General features: G+C 40.8%; 6 protein-coding genes across 8 annotated transcripts; 4 read left to right on the forward strand and 2 right to left on the reverse strand.

Annotated features, from left to right (window-relative positions):
- Positions 1 to 965: 965 nt before the first annotated feature.
- Positions 966 to 3,495, reverse strand: LOC145710097 (heparan sulfate glucosamine 3-O-sulfotransferase 1-like). The gene is made up of 8 exons (XM_081787787.1): positions 2,886 to 3,495; positions 2,421 to 2,528; positions 2,190 to 2,338; positions 1,938 to 2,141; positions 1,736 to 1,888; positions 1,412 to 1,696; positions 1,144 to 1,366; positions 966 to 1,102 (listed from the first exon to the last, which is right to left on the reverse strand). The coding sequence occupies exons 2-8, from the start codon at positions 2,446 to 2,448 to the stop codon at positions 1,038 to 1,040; spliced, it is 1,107 nt and encodes a 368-aa protein (XP_081643913.1). The 5' UTR covers positions 2,449 to 2,528; positions 2,886 to 3,495; the 3' UTR covers positions 966 to 1,037.
- A 95-nt stretch (positions 3,496 to 3,590) lies between these two features.
- Positions 3,591 to 5,935, forward strand: LOC145709236 (GPI-anchor transamidase component PIGT-like). Its single transcript, XM_081786913.1, has 8 exons — positions 3,591 to 3,790; positions 3,863 to 4,149; positions 4,191 to 4,591; positions 4,661 to 5,010; positions 5,050 to 5,168; positions 5,210 to 5,275; positions 5,573 to 5,621; positions 5,663 to 5,935. The coding sequence occupies exons 1-8, from the start codon at positions 3,645 to 3,647 to the stop codon at positions 5,850 to 5,852; spliced, it is 1,608 nt and encodes a 535-aa protein (XP_081643039.1). The 5' UTR covers positions 3,591 to 3,644; the 3' UTR covers positions 5,853 to 5,935.
- Positions 5,936 to 9,808: 3,873 nt separating this feature from the next.
- LOC145710091 (uncharacterized) lies at positions 9,809 to 15,363 on the forward strand. Its single transcript, XM_081787780.1, has 9 exons — positions 9,809 to 10,141; positions 10,916 to 11,034; positions 13,247 to 13,450; positions 13,493 to 13,585; positions 13,760 to 13,874; positions 14,104 to 14,206; positions 14,252 to 14,382; positions 14,428 to 14,559; positions 14,811 to 15,363. Exons 1-9 carry the CDS (start codon positions 10,015 to 10,017, stop codon positions 15,191 to 15,193), a joined length of 1,407 nt encoding a protein of 468 aa, XP_081643906.1. The 5' UTR covers positions 9,809 to 10,014; the 3' UTR covers positions 15,194 to 15,363.
- A 21-nt stretch (positions 15,364 to 15,384) lies between these two features.
- On the reverse strand, positions 15,385 to 16,029 carry LOC145709237 (uncharacterized). Its single transcript, XM_081786914.1, has 5 exons — positions 15,922 to 16,029; positions 15,825 to 15,876; positions 15,672 to 15,782; positions 15,529 to 15,631; positions 15,385 to 15,484 (listed from the first exon to the last, which is right to left on the reverse strand). Exons 1-5 carry the CDS (start codon positions 15,988 to 15,990, stop codon positions 15,385 to 15,387), a joined length of 435 nt encoding a protein of 144 aa, XP_081643040.1. The 5' UTR covers positions 15,991 to 16,029.
- A 1,306-nt stretch (positions 16,030 to 17,335) lies between these two features.
- LOC145709238 (carbohydrate sulfotransferase 11-like) lies at positions 17,336 to 18,454 on the forward strand. Its single transcript, XM_081786915.1, has 4 exons — positions 17,336 to 17,633; positions 17,713 to 17,874; positions 17,936 to 18,295; positions 18,339 to 18,454. Exons 1-4 carry the CDS (start codon positions 17,362 to 17,364, stop codon positions 18,436 to 18,438), a joined length of 894 nt encoding a protein of 297 aa, XP_081643041.1. The 5' UTR covers positions 17,336 to 17,361; the 3' UTR covers positions 18,439 to 18,454.
- Positions 18,455 to 18,763: 309 nt separating this feature from the next.
- LOC145707236 (uncharacterized) lies at positions 18,764 to 20,649 on the forward strand. 3 transcript variants are annotated; one of them, XM_081784730.1, is made up of 9 exons: positions 18,764 to 19,173; positions 19,248 to 19,337; positions 19,382 to 19,449; positions 19,498 to 19,603; positions 19,651 to 19,761; positions 19,801 to 19,849; positions 19,914 to 20,068; positions 20,150 to 20,204; positions 20,424 to 20,649. In XM_081784730.1, exons 1-9 carry the CDS (start codon positions 19,109 to 19,111, stop codon positions 20,454 to 20,456), a joined length of 732 nt encoding a protein of 243 aa, XP_081640856.1. In that variant the 5' UTR covers positions 18,764 to 19,108; the 3' UTR covers positions 20,457 to 20,649. The 3 variants fall into 3 exon arrangements, with proteins under 3 accessions (XP_081640856.1, XP_081640855.1, XP_081640854.1); XM_081784729.1 differs by lacking the exon at positions 20,150 to 20,204 and having other exon boundaries at positions 18,768 to 19,173; positions 19,382 to 19,431; XM_081784728.1 differs by lacking the exon at positions 20,150 to 20,204 and having other exon boundaries at positions 18,772 to 19,173.
- Positions 20,650 to 20,656: the final 7 nt, after the last annotated feature.

Below are 20,656 nucleotides of genomic sequence, written 5' to 3' on the forward strand. Positions count from 1 at the left end.
AAAGGATTAAATATAAATGAGTAGATGTTTTGCAACGGAAGCGCTAACCGGATCTTGCGGTCTTTGATCGAGACTGGTTTTGACGAAGCGATCTCAGGCTCCGTGGCGTCAACGTGTGCTGGAACATAAGTTTGTATGCACCTCTGAATTAATAAGACTGTACTTTTTGTTCTCAAAATATGAATCCCACCTCTATGGTTTCCTTGTATTCAAAAAACGAGTACTGCGTTGTGTTGCGGGCTCCTGGACACTGTTCTTCCTTCATCGACCAATTGCAATAAATGTCGTAGAGTTGAAAGGAGTTCTTCGCGATAGAGCTCCAGCAGTCCGCACATTTCTCTGAGTCGATGCTAGCTATACAAAACTCGTCACAAGTTCGGCTCGCAACGCGGTAGAACTGCGACTCAGATACTTCCTTTTTGAACCCTCTGTAGTATACTTTCAAACAAAGAGATATCTGCGCCCACCATGGAGCGCATCCCCAGAACGTCTCTTTTACTTTTCCTTCCGTTCTCACTTTTTCTTCCTCTTCTACCTGCGTTTCTCTCCGTTTTCGTCCGATAATTCCACCGCACAGGACTCTACATGCGTTCGATCTTTGCAAAAAGGAGCCCAGTAAAAAAAGAAAGTTTATTATTTGCATTAAAAAAACAAGTCGAACTATACGAGCAAAAAAATACTCTCGTACTATTGAATGATAAGGAGCAAATCTAGATATCCGCCGAGGCACTTCAAACAGCGCCACCAAGTCATGATGAATCGATAAGGCCATTTGATAAATTACAAGTTTATATAAAGCTACCGAACTACAACTAAGACGACCAACGAAGATAAATGGCGAGGACGCATCCTGTAATGCAAGTAAACATGTATTCTAAACATGTTGGATAAACGTGCTGAATATAATAATCAACAAGGACTTTTCTAAAGGAAAAACTCCTCCGCGACGACACTTTTTTACACTGATCCGTGTGCCTCATTTTGATAAATAGTTTGAATTATATTTGAATAAATACATAAAAAAGAAGTAAGATAGTTCATTCTTCGTCATTTTTGTCCTGCCAGCTGAATCTTTTCTTCAACAAATTAGCAAAGTGCTGATCTAAAAGTACTATAGACCTTAGTCGTTGGTTTTTCTCTCACCGAAAGGTTTAAAGAACTTCATCAACTTCTTCTGAAGATAAGGTTCGAACTCCCACCCGTTCGATCGCCCTTTGCCTTTTCCAAGACAATTTGGAACTCCGTCTTTGTTGAGGCAGTAAAGTCCGCGTTCCTCGGACCACTTGAAAGAGTTTTCTGATAGCTCGACAGGAACATCGAGAAAATTTTGTATTCGCTCGAGCTCTGTCCAAGGCGAATCTTTCATCTAAACATATGATGAGCTTTTTTTATTATTGAGGGTTGTTCTTACGGTGGAACCATCAACGACAAGAACTTTTTCGGGCGAGAAAAACTTCAGATATGTCATGTGATAGACCGAATACAATCCGTCAGTCAAGATGAGTTCCCTCAGAGTAGAATCTTTTGTTGAGAACGGATACTTTCTTTGATTATACAAGTCGTAGAGATCTTCGACGAAACGGTAAAAATTTCCAAAACGATTTGCCAGCATCCCTTTGAACTCGATGTTGAGGTCGTCTATTGTGGCATTCAAGCGTTGTTGGAATTCTTCGAAGTCTTTTCCAAGATCGTCGATCTAAAGAAATACATGCTTAAGAAATACACGATTAATTACCTTGTGCTCCTTCTGCTGGCGTTGTAAAGAGTTGGGACTCAGGTGCAAAATATGAAGATATCGGGACAATGTTCTCTGCACATTGTCGCACACAATAAGTATTATCTTCGTGTCTGGGCTCATCGCATGAATCCGTTCGGCTGTTGGCAGTGTCTTAAATTACGAAAGCATGAGAAGAGGTCTAGTTCTTGTTGATGCTCACTTTGTAGTAAGTTGGAGTCTTTTCAAAAACAATCTTGTGCTTGCCTGCACTTCTGCGAGTCAGCAAAGCGTCATAATAACTGTATCCTTTTTCGTAGTAGCGATTGAAGAAATAAGTCTCGCCGATGTCGTAAACTCTTGAGTGTTGAGAAAGAAACTTCGATACTGCCCCTGTTCCGCATTTCATTACTCCCGTAATGATAAACTAAAGAAGGGTTAAATTAATCTTGAGCCAGGACTGTAAAATACTTACGCCAGGCAAGGTTCCATTGTAGTGTTCTTTCAGAACTTTGTTTGGGCGAAAGTAACTAGTGAGAAATCGAGGCAAAGGGTAAAACCCATCATTTGCAGTTGAAAGATCGTAGTTTATAAAAGAAGAAATGGCAAGAAGAATGAGTATGACTGATAAAGGCTCATTTTGTTTCGAGTTTACTAGGGCTTCCAATAATGATCTACGTCTTGTTTTATGATTCCAAAGCCTAGCCTAGAACTAGATATGTATTCAATTCCATCGCTCTTCATTGCACTGCATCATAATCTCTCTGGAAAAAAAACAAGTTGCTTCTTTCACTAATGTTGCGCTTCCAGAGTTCTTAAATCATTTTGAATATTGAATAAAAATCAGCTTTGTCCGCCCGGAGGCTCAGATCGGTATCGATGGATGTCCCGTGAAATCGCAATTTCTCTTTCCTCCTTTCCGAAATGCATGTTTCATAATTTCAAATCATTGGAATTTTTTGTCACACTTTAGAAATCCTTTCAGAAGCTTCAGAAAGAAGGGAGTCATAAATTTCGTTCAAAAGGGCATTTTCGGCACAAACCAAGAAAAGGAAGTGATTTTTTGGAAAGCCAATAAGATTGCTGTACTTGGCCTACCGGCCAATCAAAACTCAGATCCAGAAAATCACTTCCTTTTCTTGGTTCTGCCCGCATTTTCAAAGCGACTAACCTGTTTTATATAAAAGAAACCTTCTTTATCTGTATAAAGTACATCGCCAAATTGTTGAATCAAAGTGAACAAGAGTTTTCTCTCTCCTTTTCTGACGTAAGCTTCCAAAAATGACGTTGTTTGTTTCCCAAAGGCTAGAATAATTGAACGACTGCCGCCGCTTTTAGTGCGTCCTCGTAAAAGCAGAGGTGCTGATGAAGAGTAATGACGGTGATCGCCGTTGCAAAGCCCTGGTCGGATCAGGTATCATTACCAGCAGGCTTTTCATGTGCACGTTGTTCCTCATTTCCTGTTTTTAGAACGATAATCGTAATTTAGGAAATAGTTAGCAATCTTATGAATTGCACGCTGCGAAATTTTAAGTCATGCAAGACTAAATACTCAATTAGTAGTACTACAGATTCTGTAACCCTTCTGAGGAGAAAAGTATTTTTCAGGAAGCATCATTACATAAATCTTTTGCCTTCGGATGGATGCCATCCCCTTTTTATGCTTTGAATCGCATTGAATTGCCAGTAACAAGTCAAGTCTAAGCATGAAAAGAGTAGTCAACGTCCACGTCGTCGATATCGTTAAAATAATCGTCTATAGAATTCCAAGTTTTGTGGAGTTGTGGAAGTTAACTTCTGAATACTCGACTGAATAAACTTGAATGAGAATCGTTTGGCTTTTTATTGGCGCGTCGTCATCGTTTCAGCCAATGGGCGTCCCTGCTCGAGAAATCCTTTTTCCTATTTCCAGTGTAGTTTCCTAAATTTAATGCGAGAAGTCCTAGTTTTTCTGACGATATGCGCAGCAGAGACCTTCCGCGAGAAACTCACTGTCCAACCGCTTGAAGAAGAAAAGGTTTTCACCGAAGTGGAGTTCTTCTTCCAGCGCGACGATGCACTGCCGAAGCATTACAGGCACGGTGAAGCTATTTTGCGTCTCTTCATTTTACAGCGTGATTTTTGTGAAAATGGCTTATCCAAAAACAGAACTTATCCACGAGCTATTCACGAGGTGACTTCAAAACTGAAAATTGAAGAGCTGCATCTTTCCCTCGCAAAAGGAGACTCTTCGGACTACCAGGCGGCAAATTCTAAACTAGCATCGCCCGTCGGCGCCTTCTTGGTCGCATCTTTTCAAGAGGATGAAATCCCAGTTGAAGACAGATGGAAATCCTTGGTTGGCGTTCTCGCCGGCCTCTTTTGCATTTCGCTGAATCAACTTGATACCCGCTCGGCCGTTACTCCTCCTATTCTTCTTCCGTCATTTGCTCAAGGTTTTATTTCACTTTTAATAATTTTTGAGTCCCATTTCTAGTGAGCAGTCCTAGCTTACGAAGAGTAGGATTTCTTCCCCGGGAAGTTGCATGCACTGAGAACTTGACGCCGTGGAAGAAGATCATTCCTACAGGATCAACTCATGGCCTCGCATATTTACTTGACAATCCACACTACGTTCAGCAGAATAGTGTCTTCTGGTCGCTTGGATTCGACTTCAAGAGCGGCGACGAGCTCATTTTTTGGCAACGAGCGATCATCGATGTGAGAACTCGTTCGTCCTTGCAGCTGCTGAGTGCACAAGAGCATTCGCAGCCGAAAACAGTGTTGACTGCAGAGTTGCTCTTTGGAATTCGAAACTCAACAACTAGTTCGATCGCCGAAAAGACAGAGTTTTCTTTAGTGCAGTCGAGTCAATATTCAGTTTTGTCTGAAGGAATGGTTTTTTTTTCGCTGCAATCATAGAAGACTCCTTTTCCAAATAGCGTTAATATAAAACCTGTTACAGAGATTCTTACCAAATTCGAAGATGATATTCGATTCAACATTCCGATCTTATGGAACTCCAGCAAAACAGAAAACTTGCATCTTAAAATTTCTCGAAAATCGGGCGGCGGTCAAGGCGAGGGTTCCATCAAAACAACGATCTTCAACCCACGAGAAATTGAGGAAGAAGTACTTACTCTGGAAGTCGTTCCCTGGTGGCTGAAACCTAGTCTTTCCTCAAGAAGAGTGAGAGGCTGCGAGGAAACTGCTTACAGTTATAAAGCGGCGCACGATGCCGAACGAGTAACAGGACTCATTGTCTTTGGTTTCAAGATCAAACCAAAGTCAGCATGTATCGTCGAATACGATTTCAAGTAAATTTTTTTTACAGGATTATAAATGAACCGATTAAGAACCGCTTGGCCGAAATGGAACGAATATCCAGCAGATGCCAACCACGGGCGCTATCTTCCATCGGTCATTCTTTTTTTCCAAGATGCTTTGACTTCTTCTCCAAGGCGCATCTTTTCAGGTTGGGAGAATCCTTTTTCAAATTCGTCACCAGAAATTTAGAGTCGGTGCTAATTTACGTCCCAATTCCTGATTTTTCCATGCCTTATAATGTCCTTTGCTTGGCATGCACTGTCCTGGCCTCGGCATTCTGTCGGACAGTCTGTCCTATTATTTAAAATAATAACTTAAGAAAACAATTTATTTTTCAGGCCTGCATCTGTTGTTTTTTTCAGGACAGTATTTTTTGACAGACCTGTTTCTGTATACAGTCATACAGACCTGTCCAGGACAGTATTTTCTACAGACCTGTTTCTGTATACAGTTATACAGACCTGTCCTGTTCTGTTTCCTGTGTGAAAATCGAGAAAAAAATTTTTTTGACCTGTTTCTGTCCTGTTCTGCTTGACAGGATGCCGAGGCCAGGCACTGTCGTCGCCATGGCTATTGGCTCTGTTCATAACCTGACTACAAGGTCGATTACAAAAACAATAGTTGAAATTAACTGGTATTTAGTACTGTAGTGCCCGCCTCAAGCGAAGCTCCACAAACTAACTTAGGAAAAATCATTCATTTCGTCAAAGGACTTCTGAAAAAAATTCTTCGAAAATCCTCAAAAGATGTAACAAAATCTGAAAAAATTGAGGAAGTTGCCGAATCTGAAGAAATACAAAGCAGCAACGCCGCGGATAAGAAAACTCAGTAAATTTACTGTAGATTAGAAACTAGAATTAACTGACCTTTTTCATTCCTACTTCAATACTTCACGCACAGATAATACAAGACAAGATATTTATCCATTGATTTTATTATGAAAACTTATCAATTGCAGCATTTTCAATGAATCGGAAAATAAGTTTTTTAGCAAGACCATTATCTCCTGTATAGACTCGAATCTATAATAATGTCATTTACAGTAATATGTCTGTGGAAACCATAAAAAGCAGGAAAAGCATAAGATTTGGGTTTTTTTCAACAGTTATATTTCCACAAATCTCAATGCAACTCTATTTGCTCGGACGTTTCTCGAATACGGGCCGGGCCATGCCGGGTATGCTAAAACATCGCCTGCGTAATTACTATAATGAGGTACAGTGATTGCTTCTGCCTATACGTGATTCCAGTACAACCAGAAGAACCTACCGACTAATCTCGAAAAGAACCTGTTACAGCGTCACTACGGGAGCGAAGTCCTGTCGGCAGCAGTGAATGGTAGTCCGACTTTCTTTTTATGAGTAATTCGAAATCTGTCTGTACCTTCCCGCCCGTCCTGGAACAGAGGCTTGACCGGCAAGATTGGCGACCGCGCTAAAAAAACAAAACGGTGCGCCAATTTTTATAGGCGCTCTATTATTTTTACTTTTTCGTGTTTTCGTTGTGCGGTTAGATAACTGCGACTGGCGGGAGGTCCGAGCTGCCAAGATCTTCCCTTCTGCCGAGACAATTTTACGAAAAATATCATTTTATTTTATCAGAAAGTTCGTGGGATAAGAGCGTTGCTTGCAAAGTCGCCTCAGCGAAGAGGAGCATAGTTGCTCTTTACACGATTGTCCTGTCTGAAGCGGAAGTCAATTACAACATCCGGATTTTAGCTGGCAAAGAGGGAGCAGGCTGCACCGGATTAAAAATAATCGTCGGGTCAAGGCAACAGTAATGTTCTGGTTGAGCGGCGTCTCGCTACTGAGTTGCGTAATTGAATCTGTGACGGGGCTTTGGCAGCTGAAGCGAGCTTTTTCTGCCGCTTGCCTCCTTTGGAACTTCATTTGGAGATTTCAGCTTCCGGGGCGAATTAATTTTAGATATTCTGATTAGGCCTAATCATTGATGAGTAGATAAGTACAAAACGCTCTGAAATGCCGAGTAAGACATTTTGTAACCCAAAGCCACCGTTTTAGATAAAACCTCAAAGACAACTCCACGCATCAACAATTGCTTACTGCCAGGATGCAACTTTGAAGCTTGCCTAATAAAACAAGTTGCTGAAAGTAAATGAAGAATTTTCAGAATGCGAAAGCATCAAAGTAGAATAGACAAAGATAACTTTGAAGATGTATGAGCGCCCTTTCACTGCGAAAACACTGGCTGCGATAGTGACTGAGACTTCTTTTCGATAATTTTTTTAATCATAATTGTGGTTGATAGGTGGTCCTTTGGGTGCTTGTGCCGCTGGTGGTTGAAAGAGAAAATCTGTGTTGACTTTGCACTCGGCGGCGGCGGAGTGGGCCCGAGCACTGCGCTGCCGGATAAGCCGTCTCCGCCACGATTTTCGATCCAAAATCTATCTTGCACCGAAATCGGCAGCAATCTACGTAAATTCAAAATTATATGCCACTACCATTCATTCTAGCGCGCACCAATTGGCTTGGTCTCGGCTAAGCGGATATAAAATTGAAGTTTATTAGTTTTGGGCTTATCCGAGGCAATCCGAGCTACTGAGGCTCCTTTTCTACAGTAGAATCAGGAATAAAATGGATCTGATTCAAAGGTTTATTTGAAATGAGCGTTTATTTATAATTAAGCGGCATTTGCATATTGCGTACTAAGGAGACACCTTCTAAGCTTTCTTTTGAACTTTTTCCATCATTAAATATTTTTTCCCTTTGGTTGCCCTTGCCTCAGCTGCCCTTTACTTTAGCTAGGTGCTCTCTATCTGGTTTTAATGTTATTCTGGCGGTGGTGTTTGGAGTAATCGTCTTGATCCCGGTGTAATCATTTTCCATCGGGCGCGACCTGCAATAACAACCTTTGCCAATTTTTTCAAAGATTTACTTTCAAAGGGAATGGGAAGTCGCGAAATGGGAAATCCGAAAATATTTTCCCTGGTTGTAGAAAAGACCGCCGACAAGAGGTTAATCTCGAGGTCGTTCTTTTTTTCCTTTCTCGATAAAATAATATACTCTTACAGTAATTTTTTTATAATTATTTTAAACGAGGGAAACCAAATATTTTCCTGCAGTGTTTCTTCACGCGATCTCACACTGGGATTTCCGCCCCTGTGAAAGAAAATGTAGGGAAAGCTTGTTTGCGATGTCACGCTGAGTTTGATGAAGGAAATGACACCAGCGAATTAAGGGTGCAGCCGTGCCATCTCTGCCCCAGTTTACGAAAACACCCTTTATGCTGAGCGTAAACAGCCTTTTCCCGACGCCGCGCATTAAATTTCCGGTGGCGATTGATTGATTCTAGCTTTTTTGATTTGAAGAGTTTTTTGTCGATAATTGCTAGCTTTGCTGAGTTAGGCAATTAATTGACTCGCATTAATTGACTTTGAATAGCAAATGAGCGCTGATAGCTAACGACGATAGGCTTTAAAATGGCTGAGGATGAAATATTCACAGTTACACGATTTTAATTTAGTGAGCTGCTAAGATGTGCCGCTTTCTGATTGAGTGTTGTTTTAAGTGTAGTAGTAGTCATCATCACCCGTCTCTCTAAGATTCTAGCTCTGGACGCTCCGGTCTAGTATCAACCCCTCAGCTTGATGTAGTGCCTGCTCACGCTCAGTGAAGATTGCAAGTTCCAAATTGCAATTATAGAACTAATCCCATCGAGACAGAGCAAAATCATCGGCTTACTCGAGATCAAGACTACCCGGAGTCTTGAGTGTAGAGTTGTTTTTTTGCATGTGAGCTATTGTTGGAAATTCTTTTGTCCAATTTATTTGCTGTTTGAAATGGCCAGATAAAGTCAAATTTTCAGGGTCTTAGGAGTATTTTATAATTGCTGTAAAAATTAATTTAATTGCAATGTTAAGTGCTTTAGGTGTGTACGTATTGATAGCTCGTTCACGTAACAAATGCGTTTATTGTAATAGCTGTGAAATGTCTTCTTCACGTTGTTTGGCGAGCTTTATTTCTTCTTCAACTTGATAATTTGGCCCTTTGGTATTACGTGAGCAAATATTATTTCTTGTGATACCTGTTTTGATACGTACTCAGGAGGTAATGACCAGCGCCACCGTTTATTTTCTCTGTTCAAGTTATAAAAATTCGAAACGTTGACTTAGAAAACATACAGCCGAGAGTTCACACTTTGTTTCTCAGACTCCAAGACATTAATTAGCAACTTGAATACCTCAAATCTGCATTATTAACAGTCCATTTAATTCGACAATTAAGCTCTTATCATAATAAAGTCATTTTTTCTACTGATCACTCGAAAGTAAAATTCTTTCTTCATACTACTTTCCTCGTACAATCAAACTTATGAGGAAAAAATGGTTATTCCATTGTTACTGCTACGTTTTTTTCTGTGAAAAATTTCGTGTTATATTTGAAATTGTCGCAGTCGGAAGGGTCAGCTTCATTTTTAGACATTTTGATAAACTGGCTGGTAAACGATTTGAAAATAAATAATATTATTTTAAATAACTTTTCGGATGTATTATAATTGGTCTCACTTCCGCTTTGAGTTTTTATGCTATCTATCGCTTTGAGTCAGATCGTCTTCTAAAGTAGCATATTTAGGAAAGCGTAAGCTTCTATTTCCTTTCGATTGACCAATCTGATACACTGGCGATTATGTGATGAAGCAGGCGAATACACAAACTGTTCATTATTCTAGTGGCATGGCGAAGCGCGCTGCCGATTGGTCGGATAGGAGCAGCTCGTGCGCCGCCCAGCGAGGGAAGAATTCCTCGACGGTGGTGGTGACGCTAGAGCGCTCCGTCTTTTTCTCTTGATAGGACTTGCAGGTCTCTCCAACTCATTTTTTGAGAAAACACCTTTGCGCCTTGCAATCACAATATTATCTCGACTTTTGGCTAAACGAAACAAAACATAACAACTACAAATACAAACATACAGATAGACAGTTCCATCGTCGGCTAATTGGCCCCTGGAGCAAAGAGAGACTCTAGAAAGAGCAAAATGGCGAGTGCAGGGACCACTGGAGCGTCGGCAACTTCTGCCCAGGCTGGAGCTCTGGGTGGCAATCTCCTTGGCTACAACTCGTCCTCCTATGCGTCTGCATACGCCCAGCGCTATGCGCAACTAGGTAAGCACCCCCACTCTAGAGCAAAGTACATGGAGAGTAAAAATCCATAATATTTTGATAATTTTCTTGAAATTTATATGTAAGACAACTGGTGGAGTTTGTTTGGGCTGAGATCGAGAGGCGCGCTCTTGAATGTTCTCTTGAAGAATTCGGGAGTTTATTTTTTCTTCGTTTCGATTTCGATTTCACGTTTGGCGGAGGCAACTTGCGCGCAAGTTTGGCGTCAATCGCTAACGAACTCCCTTATCGCTCATCCTCTGACGCAAAAATCATAAAGAGACCCTCTAGAAAAAGAATAACGCCCAGTTCATCTAAGTCACATCCATGTCTTCAGAACCTATCTTCCAAAAAGAACTTTTAGACAGATCAATAGGCTCACTCACAAAATGGGTGATATCTTCGTAATTGCTAGAAAATGCCACAGAAAAAAAAATTCTTTTAGGATTCTTACCGTAGTGTGTCGTAATTTTAATCGTTCTTAATCGTTGTTAGCGCTTATATAATTTGAAAATTGGCGTTGCAATATAAAATACGATTCGCAAAGGATTCGTTCTTAAAAAGGGAGGAAATTTTGAACAGAACTGTTAGGTTTTTTAGACGAAAAACATTTTATCTAAATATTATGTAAGATCAAGAAAATTAACTTACGTTTTCTTATCCAACAGTATTGATTTTGAAAAAACTGATGTCTATAAATGTAAAGATCGGATAAATGAAAGTTCAAAGTCTAGATCGTGCAGTAAAGTAATCGAATGTGGAATTACGAGTTTTTAGGAATGTATAATGGCGAAGGAAATTATGGCGCCGCCCTCCAGTCGAACAGGACAACTCCGTATTCGCCCTACTCCTCGACCGTCACCTCGACGGCCTCACATCTCCAACCGAAAGACATGGTAAGCCATTTTTATGAGAGAATTGAGAAACATCGAAATTTGAAAAGAGAGAGAGGCCATGCAGAAAAATTATTCAAAAACATATGAAGATATTTTATATTTTTGCATATTGATATTTGGCGTCTTTTTAAATATAATGCTTCCAAGGCTATTTCAAAAAAAAAAATTGGGGCATAGAAAATAGAAAAATCGAGTTTGTAGACATCAGGAAAAGATCAGAATAGGTTTATATTGCGATGAGGGTTGTATTTTATCATCTTATGCGGACTTCATTGAGGACAGTATCGTCGGCTTCGGAAAACAACTTTTTTCGGAGCTGCCTGAGCCCCCTCGAAGATAAACACGCAGTGCTCGATCATTTCCGTTTTGTTATTTTTGCTAACGGCGAAACTAAGGAAATTCGCTTTCCTTCCGACGAAAAACAGAAATGACCAATTAGTGGAATCGGCATTCTCGGTGCTCGCCTTCCCGATAATTGCTCATCGTTGTTTTCAGTGGGAGTAGTCTAAGAAACACTTTGACGTGAGTTATGAAGTCTTCCGCCATGCTGTTAATGCGCTTAATCGAGTAACTAAACATTCTTTTTGCTGAGTCTTTGGGAGAGGCGCGTTCTGACAGTTTTTGATTTCTAGCGAAAATAGAGCTCTCGAAACGTTGCTCCTTTCTTTATTTTTGCGTCTTCGCGAACGGAGGCGGCGTGATCAAAGGCCGCGCTCCCAACCCCTTTTCTGGCAGAAAGTTCCCAGCTGCCGCGAAATAGAAATAATTTGTTTCAAAATCGTTCAAAGATTATTTGGACTAATCCGAATTCATGTTTGAAGGGACTCCATTAATTCGCCCAAATTGACAAGCACCTTTAAATTGTGTAAACTTTCGAAGCGAGCCCTGGCCTCGCTCACTTTGCGCCCGCCAGCTGATCAGAAGAGCTGATCAGACCGTGACAGAGGCTACAACAGCTGCGAAAACCTTCATTAGAACTGCCCATGAAATTCGAGCTTCCTGGCGAACTCAATCCAAAGCGATTTAGAATTTATTACTCTGGCAGAATATATTTCCTTAATTCGAGGGACGTGGCAAGAATCAATATTCCCTTTTGTTTCGCTTTGATTAAAATTGAAACCGGTCGGGCCAGCCGGTTTATAAAGCGAATAATAAATCACCTTTATATTATATTCATAGCCTCATTTCTACAGACAATCTCTTGAAAATTTATTTTTCTTTCTTGAAAATCTCCCTCTCATCATCAGAATCATCGAGGGGTGATCTAAAATTTATCACATCAAGTCGGCTTTTTGTGATTTGAAACAATTAAATTTCAAAATGTCATCGACGGCCGTCTTAATTTTAGATAGGCCCTCTTCCTTGATCCCAAGGATAGAATAATCACTTCAAAAATAGCCCTTGCTGGTCGATAATGTATAGTGCGGGCGGAAATGATTTCTAGCCGTTTAACTTGAATCTCTCGGATTTTCCAGAGGACGAGCTCGTGCATTCCCTTCCGCCGGAAATTGATTTTTGGAACAATTTTCGAATCCCTACTCAAGTCACGTGATTTGCTCCGCTGCACTAGGAAACGGGTCGATTTCCTAATTACTTCTTTTGCAAGATCCGGCGGTTGAGTTTGTTCAGCACTTGTGTCTTTTGAGTGTATCAAGTGTGAAATCTTTTCCCCAAGAAATTTTAGCGATAAGTTTCTTCCAGTTTTTCGAGCTGGGACAGGCGGGTCTCCAACTGCTCCTAAAGATAGGAGCAGAGATGAGCCACAGATGTAGCTTGGCAGAGGATGATCCCTTTAGGTTGTTATGCTTGTCGGTTCCTGCCGCCGCCGATCTAGTTTCGTATTTTTAATATTTTGTCTAATCGCATTTGCGAGTGACCGAGCGTTTGTTTTCTTTACGCGGCCGCCGGGGCGAGTACACCGACCCCGACTACAACCACAGCCACGACCACAGCCACCACCTACTAGCAGAACTCTTGCTAGCATCAGAACTTTAATCTGCCCTGCAATTTTAGTCTTCAAAAGTTACTCCGTGTTCCTATTGTGGAGCTGGATAAACCAGTTAATTATTAACGTATTATCAAGGCTAGTAAGGCTAAGTGGCCTATTAGTGATTTATTCAGACGTTGGTATTTGGCAGCTGGGCAGTCCAAAGTCGGCGTATCTGAAAACCTCTTGAGTGGTCAAAAGGCAACTTGCTAATGTTTATTCTAGGTTAAGCCGCCTTACAGCTACATTGCGCTCATTGCAATGGCAATTAACTCGGAACCGACGAAGAAGATCACACTCAACGGCATCTACAGTTTCATTATGGAGCGCTTCCCTTACTACAGGGAGAATAAACAAGGCTGGCAGAACAGCATCCGACACAACCTCTCGCTGAACGAGTGCTTCGTCAAGATTCCACGCGACGAGAAGGTAATTAAAAATTCGTTCGCGCATTTTTATCTTTGTTTTTAGAAGCCTGGAAAAGGCTCATACTGGACTCTGGACCCCGACGCATATAACATGTTTGAGAATGGCTCTTACCTTCGTCGTCGGAAGCGATTCAAGGTACTTATTACTGCATCTAAAGGGGCAATTTTAACCGAGCACGAGCTCTGAAATTAACTTCGCAGCGGCACGATTATTTTACCAAAAAATAACTACATATGAAAAAATTCTGGGTTACACTTGCCTCCTCCGATTTTTTACGTAAGCGATCAGAAAATTAATCGCCTTGTTTAGAAATGCGAAGCTGTCAAAGAGAAAGAAGAGCGCAAGAAGCAAATCGAAGAAATGCAGCGCCAGAAAGAAGCTGTTGCATTGGCGACCGCGCAGAATCGACTGCTTCACCAACAATGTGAGTGTTGTTCGAGCTGCAATGCAGTAACTTGTACTTTTGCGAAACGAGAGCTCTGGGCGACCTTCCCTAACCCGATTTTTTCATTTTGTGATCGGAGCGGGAGCGCTCATCAGCCCGCAGCACTTAGAAAAATAAACCTGCGCCGCAAAAAGCGTGAAATTCCTCGATGAGGATCCTTTTTCACGAAATCAATCTAATTTTCATTGTATAACTTTTATCTTTTAAGATTTGGGTTCTCACTTTGGCGGTGCACATGACGACCATCTTGGTGGAGCGCTAAAAACCGAGCCTGATCTTGCGCACGATTCCTACGCTGCGGCAATCACAAAGTAAGACCTTTTCTCGAAATTCAAGGGCTTTATAATTTATTTAAGCATGTCGAACGGGCTTTTGAACTACCCTTATCCAACTGGAGGATACGATTCAGAAGCAGCACGTGCCTGGGCTGCCGCTGCGGCCGCTCAAAGTAGCTCATTTTCGTTGCATACTGCGTCAGCATTCTCAGGTATTTAACTCTTCTAAGTTCTTATATTTAACAATATTCTATCAGGCCTTCAATCCGTCCACCACGACCCAAGCCAGCTAGCTGCACTCTACGGTCAAACATACGGTGCTCAGCAAGGTGCGGGGGATTACGCGACCAATTATCCAAACACAAGCGTAGCAACTTCAACTCAGTCAGGTAAAACATGATTAAAGCAGAAATTAGCGAGACGTTTAAAACAGAGAGTATAGTTCTCGAGAGTCAGCTGGGTAGTAATCAAAGCGGAAATGACACGGGATACGTCCAGCGTAAGGGTTCACACCGGGGACGCCTCTTAAGCGCACTTGAAGAATAACAGATTTACTCTCAGTTCTAGTCCGAGCACTAGTAATAGGAGATAAACGATAACACGAGCACTACTTAGAAACAAAAATAACGTTTCTTTGCAGCATCCCTTCCCGAGACGTCGGAAGCGACACGAACAGATCAAACGACGCCACTGGCTGCGTCTCATCAGACTGAAGCTCCTGCAGTTTCCTCTGCACGCGTCCTTCCTGCTAACAGCGCTGATCCGGGCCGTTCAACAACTCCGTCCCAGCCTATGCCCTCGCAGGGGCAGGAGCCTACACCTGGACTAGGCTCGTCAACAACGAGCACTTCATCTCCTTCAAACTCGTCGAACCCGTCATCAAACTCTGCTCCGACGATTTCGCAGCCTCTTTCGCCGCCAACTCAGCTAAGCTTCGCACCATCGCCCACCACAAACGGATTGTACACAAATCCGGCTCTCTACCAGAGCTACCCCCAGTTGCCCCAGAATGTCCGATACTGAGCGATGCCTTTATTTGGAAGAAAAAATCGACTACCGTAACGACAACTGACGACTATTGTAACTATTTACTATTCGAAAACGATCAAGCATGTTTCATTTTATTATCTGTAGTTATACCTTTTTGTCCGACCCTATTTTTGTATAATCAGAATATATCGCTTAATCGATTCTTTGAAATCTCATTCGTTTATTCATTTGGCAGGATTATCTTTCGACTTTTTAAACGGATTAAACCTCTGAGGCCTTACAATCGCTATCTTCGGTGGCGGCTTTTCGAAATCAGGACGTTTTCTGAAAAAAGAGTGAAATCAAGGAAGAGACTTCTAGGTAAATACCTAAGTTCTTCACGCAGATATGAAATCGTTCGTTGCATGCTTGCAACGCGCTTTTCCAACTTCTCTGCTACTTCTTTCGATTGACAACAATGCTCGTTAGAAGCTTGTAAGAGAGTTATTAATGATATGCTTAAAAATTTCACCTTGGCAGGCGACTGTTTTTCTTTGATATCGCATCTTCAATACATCTTCCAGCGACTTTTCAGAAATAAAGTGATCTCCATGAAGCTGGGACTCTGTTTGACACACTTTATCTAAATATCACGTAGAATTTGGCACCAATAGAGCAAAAATACCTGCCGTATCTGCATCGTTCTTCAACCACTTCGAGGACAAATCTTCTTTGAGCTTTTATTCGCGATTGTTTAATGCTGAAAATAGGAGAATAAATACCTGATCGTAGCTTTCTCTGTATCCATTTTCGCGCAAATATCTCAAAAGAAAAATTTCACAAGAACGCATGATCTGTATGGAAATCTAATACATCTGTCACGTTTCGCAAGTTGATTAGTCAAACTAACTTGGCAATGGACCCGTAGTGGACCCTTAGGCACAAAAATGGCAAAAATATATTTCCTGCTCAAAGAAGAACAAATAATTGGGAAACAAAATCAATTTAAATGAAGAAGATAACAAGGACAATCAAAAATATCAAATTTCATTAAAAAATATAACTCAAACTTGCTCATATTTATGATCAGAATGAACAATTTGTTCATAGATAAAAGTGGCAAAGATAAGCCCAAGGTGTGGCCGGGACAATGATTTTAAAATTAATTTATTCGCCAAGGCCGATAGATTCAACTAAAGAGAGAAAGAGTTTCGTAAAAATTGTTACAAAATGGATTGGTTCAAGTGAGAATGAGACGGTAAATGAAATAAAAAAGAGAGTTGGCTTAGAAATTGAAAGTTTGGCATTCCAGTATTTTCTCTTTCTCACCAACGCGGATGCATTTTTATGTTGAATTATTTATTTTTTACCTGAATATCGGAGATATCAAGATAAGGTCAACTCGTTGCTCGAAGCGGCGCTGGGGAGAAAAGTTTTTTCTATTATCGAATGGGTTTGTTTTGTCATAGCCGTTCTGCCCCAACACTCATTCAAAAATCCAGATCAAAACGAACATCATCTGTGTTCTATTATTTTTAGAGCCTTCTATTAACGATTTCCTGAAAAGAGGGTAGGGTAAAAGAGAATACTTATTGAAGAAAACCCATATTTGTTTTGTGACAGTATTGAAGAGGGAAAGAGGCCGAAAAGAATGTTCTTTTTTTCTAAAAATGAGCCAACTCTCTTTATAGCCGAACTAGTAGGCAATCTTGCGGACAGTCTGATAGAATTTTTCACGCACTTATGTTATTTCTTTATTTCCTCAAGAGTCTACTAGGAGATAGTGATTTTTAGAGAAGAATTATCTAGGTCTCTAGCGTTTCAAAGTCAAACAATCAAATGTCACTCATTTTTTAATTTAGATATTAAGGCTGGCACATAGTTTCTGATGGGGATTAGCGCTTACTCTCAGTACAAATACCATCGCCTTACAGATATCACTAAGAGAAAAATGACGTTTCAAGGCTGGTGCACCAAAGTTTCTCTGAAGCCCGCTCTTTCAGAATTTAAAAAAGAAAAAACTTGGTAAACTTCCAAAGGCATTCCATCATGGACTGGACTTTATATTACTCTATTAACTATTCTTGCTTGCACTGGCATTTATCATCAATATAGAAAATCACAGGAAAGGGTCAAAGATACAAAAAACGACCATAGAACATTTCTAGTTGGAATTTCTTGACCGCAAAAAGCTAGATCAGATTAATTTTTCACAACTGACGATGGATAGAGAGCTAAAACTGTCCGTAGAAGAGAGATTTAAGTTGCGAAAATTACGAGCAGAAAAAGTATGCGAAGCAAATCAGTGGACGGGACTGGACCAGTACTTGGTCGAAGAGGGCGTGAGAAGACGGCCGAATATTCTCTACGTAGACAAGTACAAAATGCTTTATTGTGTCATCCCCAAAGTTGGCTGCACAAACTGGAAGAGGGTTCTTCTCTATTTGAACGGCGATTTAGACGAAGAAAAAACAAAAGCTGTCGAGAATGGGGAGCGTTTAAAAATCTAATAATTCGCAATAAAAATAGAACCTGAAACGTAAATTTCTCAAATTTTAAAACGCGTTTCAAAGAAACTGGTTCAGTATAGGCGGTTCTTACGCTAACAATCCAGATAACCTAGAAGGCATGAACTTCTGGAGTCTCAATAAAACAGAGCGACTGAGAAGGCTTGACTCGTACACCAAATTCATGGTCACTAGAGATCCGTTTGAAAGACTATTATCAGCGTTTAGGGAAGTGGCTTAATTTTATTCTATGAGCTAATACTTCTTTCACGTTATTACGCCGCAAAAGAAATAAAATCCAAACATTTCGCGAACACGACACTTTTGGAGACATTTCGAATAAGATCCATCGGATATACAACCGTAGATCAGAACGATCGAGCACAACTCCCGCCAATTTCGAAGAGTTCTTGCGCCACATCATCGACAAGAACCCGACAGCTCCAACGGTTCCCAAAAACGAGCATTGGGAGAATTACTGGTCACTATGCTACCCCTGCGACATTGATTACGACTACATTTTGAAACTAGAGACGATTGAAGAAGATTCTACCTGGCTTTTCAATAGGCTGGGCCTTAAAAATATCGTCTATCCTACTGGAAGCTCGAAACCGTCAAACCATGATTTATTGGAAGAGTTCCTCAAAAGGTTGATTTCCCACATTTCTCCATCTTCATTTTTATATTTCTAGCGTTGATAAGCACCTGCCGAAGTCCGTCTATAAACACCTGCAAGTGGATTATAAAATATTCGGATATGACATTCCAAAATGTATACGAGATCTTTTCTGAACATCGAGAAAGACGCAATAGATTATTAAAATTGCACTTATGAAATGTTTTTATCTCTTCCGTGCCTCCAACTTGATTATATAAATGGTTAGACAATATAGCAACACAGCAAACAGTCAATTATCTGTGCATGGAAGACAGTGACTCGCCTAAGGGTCAGAGCAATTATTCAGAAAGCCAAATAAACTAAAGGCGAAGGGTGATAATTTAACTTGATTTAGGGATACCGAATTTGGAAGTCACTCGTGTTAATCTCTTTTTGCCCACAAGAAACACATTTGCGTGAGAACTCAGCAAGATCTATTCGTAAAACAATGAAAGAGAATCCAGAACAAAATTCATTATTTTCATGCAGCCAGAGCTTTCATCAAAAAGAAAAAAAATAATGATGTTCAAGCTCTACTTAAAAATTGATCTTATTTTCCAGTAAAAATTCAATATTATTTTCCCGCGATATAACGCTCTATCAGCCATTTGAGAAAAGACAAAATGATTATCAAGACAAAGCAAAGGTCTGTTAGTTGACTCAGGGTTATATTTGCGCAGTGGAGTACGCGCAGAGAATTTGCAAGTGAAAGTCAAGAATTCATCCGTGTTATATTAAATGTTTCATTTTGGCGAGTTCAGAGAAGCAAATGAGATAGGTCGAGATTCGTAAGTCAAAGGCAAGATGAGGGATAAGAGCGACCCCGAGCTGGCCTGGGCTCGGGTTCAGAAGATAAAACTGCTTATAAGGTACTAGTGAGTGTTGAAATTGCAATATTCGCTTGGCAATCGACAGTAAAAACCGTGTTGTATGCCACATTTAGGAAGCGTATAAAAATCACGACGAGAGCTGATCTTCATCGCCAATTTGGAGCAGTTGCTTCTCTCGCGCAAGGAGACTTGCAGCCTTTGCGGTAGGCTCTCGCAGTCCATTATGTGATTAGTAACTCAACCCTAGAATGCCGACGAAAGAGCAAAAGGTTCAATTCTCCGGGCCACCATCAAGCGGTATATACAGTGACTCTTGTACGCTCTGTAGAAAGCGGCTAGAGCAATTTTTATTGTAAAATTAAGCTGATTCAAGCTCTGATCAGGAGTCAATACAGCGTGTTACAGACGCCATCGATGACACTTTGGACAGGGTGCGCCTTAGGCTTGATCGAATGCTCAACAATCTCAGGTAAAACGAAATAACTAGCAAAAGAAAGACTCTAAAGAAAAATGAAGGTCCCAAAAAAGTCCAGAAGAAGATCTGGTGGCAATAAATAGAATCTTGCACAACCTTCATATCATTGGCAGTGAGGGCCATTCACCTGTCGATGACATCAAAAAGCATAAGTAAGCTTTCAAGTTGGTATTGTTATTCATTTCGAGTAGGTTTACATCAGAGAAGTCGACGCAAGTGTGTCCCGCTCGGATGAGCGTCAGGAGAGGTTCTCAAAAGTCAAGTGCGAGTATCTCCGAGAGTAGCTCTTTTCGAACCAAGAAAAAGTACACACTGTGATTTTCCGAGTAACTCCGTAATTAAACCGACAAAGGTGGCGCTCAAGAACTCGGCCAAGCTTGTAAAGAAGGAAGCGATTAACCTCTCTCGGTCTGCTTCAACGAAAATATCGCGCGCTTCTACACCAGCGAGCTTCACGAGGTGATATTTATGTTTGAGGTCAACTACATCATAGCTTTACTAAATCAGAATCTCAAAACAAATGTAAATACTTGTACTTAGCTTGAATTTTCGCAGTTTTCTTTGTGGCCTAAGTGGGCAACCCCAAGACGTAGAGGTATGAAATAGAGGAGTTCTGCCAATGTAGAAAAAGAAAAATCACTGATTTGACTTGATTGGCAGAAAAGGTGGAACCCTAGTGATTACCATCAAATGTAGAATCCCGGTGGCGTGGATTTGGAACACCAAAACTAGTAATACCCTCCTTTTTGTTCTTATTCTTGCAATTTTTCACCTAAATACCGGAAGTTAATCGAGACTAAGTTTTCGTATTAAGAAGTGCGACACCCTCCGGAAGCAATCCGAGTGAAGATAGCAAAAGCCGATCAAGCTTCCGTGGAGATTCAAAAAAGCTGCTAAAAGGAGTCAAGAGCTTCACTAAGTCGGTGTACAAAGATGCCAAAACCAAATTTCAATGACATGTTCTCGGAGTTCCTCTATTTCTAATTACTGAAAACTTCTTCAATTTTTCATGAAGCTAATAAACTGGACCTAAATCTTCACCTGCTT

This window comes from Oikopleura dioica, chromosome XSR, assembly GCF_907165135.1.
Source record: "Oikopleura dioica chromosome XSR, OKI2018_I68_1.0, whole genome shotgun sequence".
Lineage (NCBI taxonomy): Eukaryota > Metazoa > Chordata > Appendicularia > Copelata > Oikopleuridae > Oikopleura > Oikopleura dioica.